The sequence below is a fragment of the Apodemus sylvaticus genome, chromosome 6 (assembly GCF_947179515.1).
Source record: "Apodemus sylvaticus chromosome 6, mApoSyl1.1, whole genome shotgun sequence".
Taxonomy (NCBI): Eukaryota; Metazoa; Chordata; class Mammalia; order Rodentia; family Muridae; genus Apodemus; species Apodemus sylvaticus.
In genome coordinates, this window is record NC_067477.1 from 53,304,972 (window position 1) to 53,314,094 (window position 9,123).

Sequence of the window (9,123 nt, forward strand, 5' to 3'; positions counted from 1 at the left end):
GGCCTGGATATTGTACTTATAACCTCAGGCATAGTAGATAACTAGAGTAGAACTATACCCTACGCTTCCCAATAAAAGTTGTTTGAGCTTGACCTTGAACTCAGAGATCTGCTTGCCTCTTCCTCTGGTGCACACCTTTAATCCCTGCACTCTGGGAGGCAGAGGCAGGCAGATTTCTGAGTTTGAGGCCAGTGTGGTCCACAAAGTGAATTCCAGGACAGCCAGGGCTACTCAGAGAAACCCTGTCTCAAAAAACAAACAAACAAACAAACAAACAAACAGAAAAAAAGGTGTGCACCACCACACCTGGTCTCCCTTCTTGAAAACTCCAATTACACCTAAAATTTCTTTATTTATTTTCCTGGGTTTCTGGCATATATGGCATTCAATTGATAATAAAATGAATTTCTCTGACTGCTCTTCTCATCTTTGCCCATAATCAACACCAATATCATTCACTTTGGTGTGTAGTTAGTTTAGATTGTGGGTAGATAGTAGGAGGGGGAGACCGAGGTCAGTTGACAAAGATTGGCAGCCCTTGCTGGCTTGAGCTTCAGTTAACAAATGGAGCATGTGCAGTTTACCAAAAGAGACCGGAAGGCCCACCTCTCCTGGGCTTCATGGGCCTAAGAGAACAACAGCAGACAAAGCCTGTGGTACAAATGTGGGGAAGACACTTGGCTATGAAAAAGACCTAGGACAGTTCATATTCCTTTTATACTCAGCTCCCTGGTCCACTACTGTATAGACACTTCTGGAATTTTGGTTTCTTAAACACACACACACACACACACAGAGAGAGAGAGAGAGAGAGAGAGAGAGAGAGAGAGAGAGAGAGAGAGAGAGAGAGAAATCAGGCTGGAGAGATGGCTCAGAGGTTAAGAGCACTGACTGCTCTTCCAGAGGTCCAATTCCCAGCACCCACATGGTGGCTCATAACCACCTGTAATGAGATCTGGTACCCGCTTCTGGGCTGCATGCATACATGCTGGCAGAATGCTGTGTACATAATAAATACAAACAAAAATCCCACAGAAATATTATAAGAATATGCTTTCATTTAAATCCCAGGTGTAGGGGTGTGGAGCTGTTTCAGACTGTCCGCAGAAACTGACTGTGATTTACCTTGTGTTCTGGCAGAGGCATGGTTTTACCAGTTGGGGATAGTTTCTGTGATTGTGTAACATTTGGAATTCTGGGAACTTTTCAGAGCCCTGAGAGGTGGGGTGGGTGGTCATTCAGAGGGGTTGGTTGCAGTTTGTTAAGGATCTCTCTCTCTCTCTCTCTCTCTCTCCATCCTTCTTTCTCTCCTATCTACTGATAGGGAACGAAAGTAGGGGGTTAAACGGTGGGAAAAAGAACCCTCAAAGTAGCAAAGACCTGCTCCACACTCCCATTCTCAGGAATGCTTTCTCTCTCTCAATAAATTGTGTTAATTTTGAGCCATGTGCTCCCACCAGGGCAGTCCTTTGTCTTGTAACACGAGCACCTTGAACCCTAATATACTGAGCTACGGTTGTTTATGCAAGTCTTAACCTGAAGACCACAGGCTTCCGGAATTCTGAGTTACCAGTGCTAGCTACAAGACATAGGAAAGCATATTTGCAGATATGTGGGTAAATCAACAGCACATGTACATAGGCTACTTAAATTATGCAAATACGTGCTATTTGTTTAACAAAGCAGGCTCATCTTAAATCCATATTCCTTGAATAAGTAGAGTAGATAGCCATTTGGTCTCTATTCTGATTCATTCTCCTTCTACCTTGGGGGGTAGGGCAGAAAGGTAAACTTTAAATGATTTCAAGTTTTAAAATCAAACATGAAAAGATAGAAGCATCACAGGGAAATAATTTATTTTAAATAACAACAACTACCACCAAAAGAAAAAACAGTGAGAGGAATTGGGAATTTCATCCCAGACTTCAGGGCAGTTAGGTAAGTACTCTACCGTTAAGTCACATCCCTAGTGACTCTACTCTCTCTCTCTCTGTCTCTCTCTCTCTCTGTCTCTCTCTTTCTCTCTTGCTCTCTCTTTTGAGACAGGGTTTCCCTGTGTAGCCCTGGCTGTCCTGGAACTCACTCTGTAGACCAAGCTGGCCTCGAACTCAGAAATCCGCCTGTCTCTGCTTCCGAGTGCTGGGATTACAGGCATGCACCACCACCCAGCTCATTTCCTGGGTTTCAGCACCATTGTTATGTTCATAAAAGAGGTTTAGAGAGAATGATTTACGGTGGTGTGGGGGAAGGGGTGCCTAGGCGGGGCCATATCCAGGCATCCCTTTCCCCAGGGACCAGACACACACAGACATGGTATAGAATAGAGTTTATTCAGGGCAGAGGATGGGAGTTAATGGGGTAGTGGAGGCAAAGAAAGGCAGAGAGAGAGAGAGAGAGAGAGAGAGAGAGAGAGAGAGAGAGAAAGAAGAGAAGAGAAGAGAAGAGAAGAGAAGAGAAGAGAAGAGAAGTGGAGAAGAGAAGAGAAGAGAAGTGGAGGCCGGCCATGATCATGTGTGTGGGGGGGGGCGGTGAGGAAAGCCCAAGAGGGGCTAGAGGAGTAAGAGGTGAGAGTGCCAAGAGGTAAGAGAGAGAGGAGGGGGCCCAGCACCCTCTTTTTATAGGCCAGGCCTACCTGGCTGTTGCCAGGCGACTGTGGGGAGGGGCATACCTGGCTGTTGCCAGGTAATTGTGGGGTGGAGCTTAGACCGAACCCTAACACATTTGTTTTCAGAAAAACCACATCAATCAAACAGGAGCCCTGTGGATCTAAACAATGACAATAGCGGTTGGGACTAGTGGGAATGGTGAGAATTGCACAAGGGCACCATACCATTGAAGGCAGAGCTAAAAGCCAGCTAAAGACTGCTATGAGTCTTCCTCAGGCCTGAGTCCTCTAAATGGTCCTCCACATCAAGTGGTCTGCCCTGAAAACACTCACTTAAAGGCACCGATAAATCAATTCAGCTGATTGTATTTATATGTTTATTTAAATGTATATGTGTGGAGAGCTCTTGCTGCAGCTTCTAGGATATTGGCAAGAATGTTTGACATTGGGTGAGGACAAGAAGCAGGCTCAAGGTAAATACAGTTGGAGAAGGTGTTCCTTGCATCCTGATCATCTTGATAAATCCCTAGAAACAGTGATCATGGGATTTTGTCCTTTCCTTGATTCTTTTGTTTATGCCTTGTTTGTTCTTTGACCTAGAACTGGCCTTATCTTTGCCTGTACTTAGAAAGGTATAAAAGCAGCTTGAGAAAAAACAAACTTGCTTCAGCCCTTGCTGGAGTCATACTCTAGTGTTGTCTAATTGTCTTTCCTTCCTTTAATATTCACTCCCTCCCTCAAGACCCTGTGGACTGAGCAGGCTTGGTCACACAGGTGACAGTAATAATTAAAAGTGCCATGATGGGGCGGGAGGTGGGGGGGAAGATAAGGGGGAAATGATAGAAATACACTATACATGTATATGAAATAAAAAATAAAATTAATTTAAAAATTGGTTTTTTGGGTTTGTTTTATTTTTGAGACAGGGTTTCTCTGTGTAGCCCTGGCTGTCCTGGAACTCTCTCTGTAGACCAGGCTGGCCTTGAACTCAGAAATCTGCCTGCCTCTGCCTCCCAGAGTTCTGGGATTACAGGTGTGGGCCACCACTGCCTGACTTAATTTAAAGATTGATGCTGTACATTAGCACATACATGAATTTCTTTAAAAAACTAAATGAATTTCTTTAAAAAACTTTGCATGAAGAACATAGCGTGATGGTTAATTTTGGGTGACAATTGACTGGATTAAGGGATACTGCTGGGTGGTGGTGGTGCACACCTTTAATGCCAGCATTTGGGAGGCAGAGGCAGGTATATCTCTCTGAGTTCAAAGCCAGCCTGGTCTACAGAAATAGTGGCAAGACAGTCAGGGCTACACAGAGAAACCCTGTCTTGAAAAACCAAAAGGAAAAAAAGAAAAAGAAAAAAGGAATACCTAAAGGGTTTTTTACATCACTACCTCTGAGGGTGTTTCTAGAGAAGACTTATGAATGACTAGTTTAAGTAGGGGAGATTAAGTGTGGGTAGGCTCTAGGGGGGTGGGGATTGACGAGCTTTCTAGTACTCATAGCAGGAATCCCCCAGTTGTCAAACTTTCAGGTTCTGAGGCTTTTGAACCTGCACTGAGCCATACTATTGGCATCTTGGGGTTTCTTACTTGCAGTGCAGTATGTGAGCCAATTTTTTTTTAAAGATTTATTTATTATTATATTTAAGTACACTGTAGCTGTCTTTGGACACACCAGAAGAGGGCGCCAGATCTCATTACAGATGGTTGTGAGCCACCATGTGGTTGCTGGGACTTGAACTCAGGACCTTCAGAAGAGCAGTCAGTGCTCTTAACTGCTGAGCCATCTCTCCAGACCGTGAGCCTTTTTTTTTTTTTTTTTTTTTTTTTTTTTTTTTTTTTAGACAGGGTTTCTCTGTGTAGCCCTGGCTGTCCTGGAACTCACTCTGTAGACCAGGCTGGCCTCGAACTCAGAAATCCGCCTACCTCTGCCTCCCAAGTGCTGGGATTACAGGCTTGTGCCACCACCGCCCGGCCGTGAGTCAATTTTTATAACAGATTCCCTTACCGATAAGAATAGCAATCATTTATCTAGCTATCCATCTTCCCATCTGTCCTATTGATTCTGTCTTTAAGAGAACCTTAAGTAATACATATTTTATAGTTAGTAGTTGTTCTAGAAAACACCACCACCACCGTCATTATCACAGGGTCTTGCTATGTAGCCCAGGCTGACTTGCAACATGCTTTATAGCCAGCTAGCTTCGAATTCATGATCATGTAGCCTTACCCTCCCAAATGCACTACCACACCCGACTTAAGAAAGAGTTTTATTTTCTTTTACAGGGTCTCACTAAGCAGCCCTATCTGGTCGGGAACTTGCTCTGTGTACCAGGCTCCAAGTCACAGAGATCCTCCTGCCTCTGACTCCTGAATGTTGGGATTAAAGGAGTGAACTACCATACCTGGCCAAGAAACAGAATTTTACTATGAGTTTCATTAACTGATTTTGGCATTACTGAAATTTTATTTTGTAGTTAAATTAAATTTAATTTTGAGACAGGGTCTTACTATGTATCTCTGGCTGGCCTCCAACTGGGAGACTTTCCTGTGTCTACCTCTCAAGTGCTGGGATTAGTTCCACACCCAGCTGGAACTGGTTTTCATTCCTGTCTTACTTAAAGTGCTACGCTGTCTAAGGGCACAGAAAACACCGATTGTCACTGAAAGTTGTAATGAAAGTTTGACTTCTGTGGTAGTGCTTGGATAGCAAGGGTGAGATCTTAGATGCAATCTTTAGCACACCCCACCCCCTTAAAAAAAGGTTGGGACTTTAACTCCTAATGATGTCTATCCAATATAATTCGACGTTGGCAACTATCAGTAAGTTGGCAAGTGTGTACACTTAAACCTGCAGAAACACATTTTCCAGGTTGGCAGAAGCTTATTATTGTCATAATGCTGGCCAGTCTCACAGGAGTAGCTAGGAAAACACAAACGCTCTTTGCATCCCAAGAAAAGCTGATGAGTTCAGCCAGACTCTTGCCAAGGCCTGACTAGCCAGAGTGGCGTGACTACTGCTTTGGCAAAGCCGGTGATCCCACCAAAACCAACCGGGACTGACTGATGAGAGAAAACATGAGGCACCAGTGAGCTGGTGTCCTTCTACACTGTTACCTGCTTGCTGTGTCTAGCATCAGTACTATTCTAGGCCTGTGTTCCTCCATTTGTTTAGTTGTATTAGTGCCATCAAAGGAAGATAGATAGATAAACAACAATCACAACAATAGAACTGGAATTGGAAGGGATGAGAGAATTGTAAAACACTAGATTTGAAGAATTTGACAACAGAAATTAAATTATAACTGGTCTTTTTTTTATAACTGATTTTTGAAAGGGCTTTTTTTTTTCCCAGAAGGAAAGGGTGAAGTTGTTTTGAAAGGGCTTTTCTTTTCTTAACTGTTTTACACTGTGCTAAATCCTAGATCTAGTTAAAGCTTTTATTTTGGGGAGAGGACTTTGTACAATTCTAGGTTTCTGTGAAACCATGGCATCTAGGTTTTTTTTTTTTTTTTTTTGGTTGTTGTTGTTAAAAACTTGCATTTTAAAATTTGTAGTTAGTTGTTTTGTTATCAAATTATCTGATGAAAGAACCTTTATTTCATATTACTTCTTTTCTTCAGATTCACTCCCCTAAATTGCTCCTGATGGCACAAGCAAAACCACGGCTGAAGCAATGGAATAGGGAATGTGAGCCAATTCTGGGTAAAATAGCGAATTTTGGGCCTGCCTGTCTACAGAGACTGCTACAAGGACAAATGAAAATTACATTTAGCCAATTACATTTAGGTATCAAGTATAGTAAGGGTGATATATTCACATATGTTTAAGACCTTATTCCCTACCTCAATGATGTGGATATATCTTTTGGAGGAGTGTATCAGGTCAGAAGATTAAAAATCCGTTGTTAGTAAGAGGGAAGGGAACCTCTACCGTTGACGCCTAGTCATTACACTTGATTTAAGTTGTCTTATAATTTCACACCAGTAGGTGTCAGTGCCGAGCGAAGGTAAAATTCTCATTTCCAAGTGAACGTCTGAGTTAAAAGGCAAAAGATTAATGTTGGAATGTATTGTATGAGAAAAGAGGGGAAAAAATTAGGAATAATAAAATTAATAATTTTAGTGTCCGAAAAAGAGACGGGGTCTCGCTATGTTGCCCAGGCTGGAGTGCAGTGGCTATTCACAGGCGCGATCCCACTACTGATCAGCACGGGAGTTTTGACCTGCTCCGTTTCCGACCTGGGCCGGTTCACCCCTCCTTAGGCAACCTGGTGGTCCCCCGCTCCCGGGAGGTCACCATATTGATGCCGAACTTAGTGCGGACACCCGATCGGCATAGCGCACTACAGCCCAGAACTCCTGGACTCAAGCGATCCTCCTGTCTCAGCCTCCCGAGTAGCTGGGACTACAGGCGCGCGCCACCGCGCCCGGCGAGCGCAAAGGGCGGCGGGGAGATACTAGAGATTCAGCCGGCCGTGACGTCACCTATTGTGCCCTCCCATCCAGCCTTCGAAATGTCACTCAAAACAAACTGGCCAATGTTGTCGCACTGCGTACGCGTCACGTTTTAGCGTTGTATTCTGGGTAAAGTGTGGCTCCAAAAACTTTGAAGAGCGCCTGCGTGGGCCCACGCGTTCCTTTTTCCTCGTTGGGCGTCTGAAGGCAAGATGGGTCACCAGCAGCTCTACTGGAGTCACCCACGGAAGTTCGGCCAGGGTTCCCGCTCTTGGTAAGGAGCCGGTTGTGGAGACCGCGGTTAGAGGGAAGAGCCACTATGGATGGCTGGGTGCCGGAAATCCAAGGCCCGCGGGCGGCGTGCAGGGCGCTCGGAGCCGCCGTCGCCATTACGGGCTTGTGCGAGCCGGGCCGCGGGCCTGCCGCGGGTGGTGGTGCAAACTGAGGAATGCTGTGTCTTTCTGTGGCTTGCATAAACGCCATCTCCTTTTCCTCCCTCCTTCCAGCCGCGTCTGTTCTAACCGCCACGGGCTGATCCGTAAATACGGGCTGAACATGTGCCGTCAGTGCTTCCGTCAGTACGCGAAGGACATCGGCTTCATCAAGGTACGCGGGGAGGGTCGCCATCGCCCACCGCGGGGGGTCAGGAGTTCCAGAAGGAAAGGGTGAAGGACTTCATGCCTGGCCGGGTTTAGGTGTCTGGTTGGTAGGAGATGGTACAATGTCTACATAGTAAGTAACTGAATGTTCCTAACCGAATACTGTCTTAAATTTGATCATACTGGGAAGAGCCTTAGACCTCAGGCCCCGTAGACATGATTTAGCCACGGTTTTGTCTTTTTATTGGTTCTAAGATTGATTTCTCAAGTCACCTTTTTTCATCAAAAACACTTTTTTTTCTCTTTGCATAAAATTCACCTGCTTATTTGGGCCAGTTTAATTTTTTAACCGGGTTTCTCTGTAGCCCTGGCTGCTCTGGGACTCTAGATCAGATGATCAGATCCTCTGCTGGGACTAAAGGTCTGCATCACACCACATGCAGGACCAGTTTTAAGCAAACTTGTGTTTAATGGGCCTACATGTTATTTTACACTGTTCTCTGAGGTGCAGCAGAGAGTTTTAAGCTCAGACTTACTGTATTGACCAAATAATTACTGTAAGCCTAGTGTTACAGTTTGGAGATCTGAATGACTCAATTTGAATGTGTCAAAATTAGTTCCTCCCTCAGGTCCAAGTTTAAGGTGAACTGTAGAAACTGGCTATTTAATAAGTCTCCAGAATACATGACATGGTTGGTGTCATTTTGTGTGGTATTGTACTGGGGAGGAACCAGTGGAATAGATGCCAGAGTCACATTCTAAGTAATAAAATCCCTTATGCTTTTTTTTTTTTCTTTTTTGCAGTTGGACTAAGCAACCTTGAATGGATAATTGGGCTGTCTACCAAGTGGAACCGATCATGCTAGTCTTTGTGCACAAAGAATAAAAATGTGAAGACCTTTAATTCCTCTGTGTGTGTTTCTGGGGTTTTAGTTTTGTTTTTAGAAAAAGGAAGCAAAGATCCGGTGTTGCATTCAAGAAGCCTTATTCCTCTTCTCTGGTAGAAGTGTGGTTGGAGCTGGGTTTACTGCACTCAAACCCAGCTTAAGAGGCTGAGGCAAGAGGAAATGGAACCAAGATAATTAGAATCTCCACAAATGGTCTTGGTGGTGGTACAGGTCAGAGTGCCTGGGTAAGAAGCTTGGGGAAGGTGGGAGTAGTTAGGATCCCAAGGAGCAAGTGCAGAGTTGCTGTTGGCAGGGCTGAAGACAGGTTTGGAGAGGGGGCAGTATTGATGTGCTTAGTACAGCTTTCTAGGAAGTGCTTGTTAGAATTGGAGTACTGTAGAGTGGGAACTGTTCTTTGGAGTATAAAGGCTTTTATTTTCAGCTCTCATCTGAGTGAATAGACTTAAGTTTGCTGCTTTTGCCTGAGGGTGGAGATCTAAGTGGGGTGTAGCTTGTGCCACTGATTCTAGCCTTGAGGATGGAGGCAGTAGAATAAAGAGCTGAAGGTT

At 44.5% G+C, this 9,123-nt stretch overlaps 1 protein-coding gene across 1 annotated transcript; it reads left to right on the top strand.

The window, feature by feature from the left end:
* The first annotated feature begins 7,219 nt into the window (after positions 1 to 7,219).
* Positions 7,220 to 8,571, top strand: Rps29 (ribosomal protein S29). The gene is made up of 3 exons (XM_052185764.1): positions 7,220 to 7,342; positions 7,575 to 7,674; positions 8,472 to 8,571. The coding sequence occupies exons 1-3, from the start codon at positions 7,281 to 7,283 to the stop codon at positions 8,478 to 8,480; spliced, it is 171 nt and encodes a 56-aa protein (XP_052041724.1). The 5' UTR covers positions 7,220 to 7,280; the 3' UTR covers positions 8,481 to 8,571.
* The last annotated feature ends 552 nt before the right edge of the window (positions 8,572 to 9,123 follow it).

Excerpts from the sequence above, each read along its gene's own strand:
- Rps29 (XM_052185764.1), top strand. The coding sequence starts at position 7,281 with ATGGGTCACCAGCAGCTCTACTGGAGTCACCCACGGAAGTTCGGCCAG. Across the intron at positions 7,343-7,574 it reads GGCCAGGGTTCCCGCTCTTG|CCGCGTCTGTTCTAACCGCC; the intron begins GTAAGGAGCCGG and ends CCCTCCTTCCAG.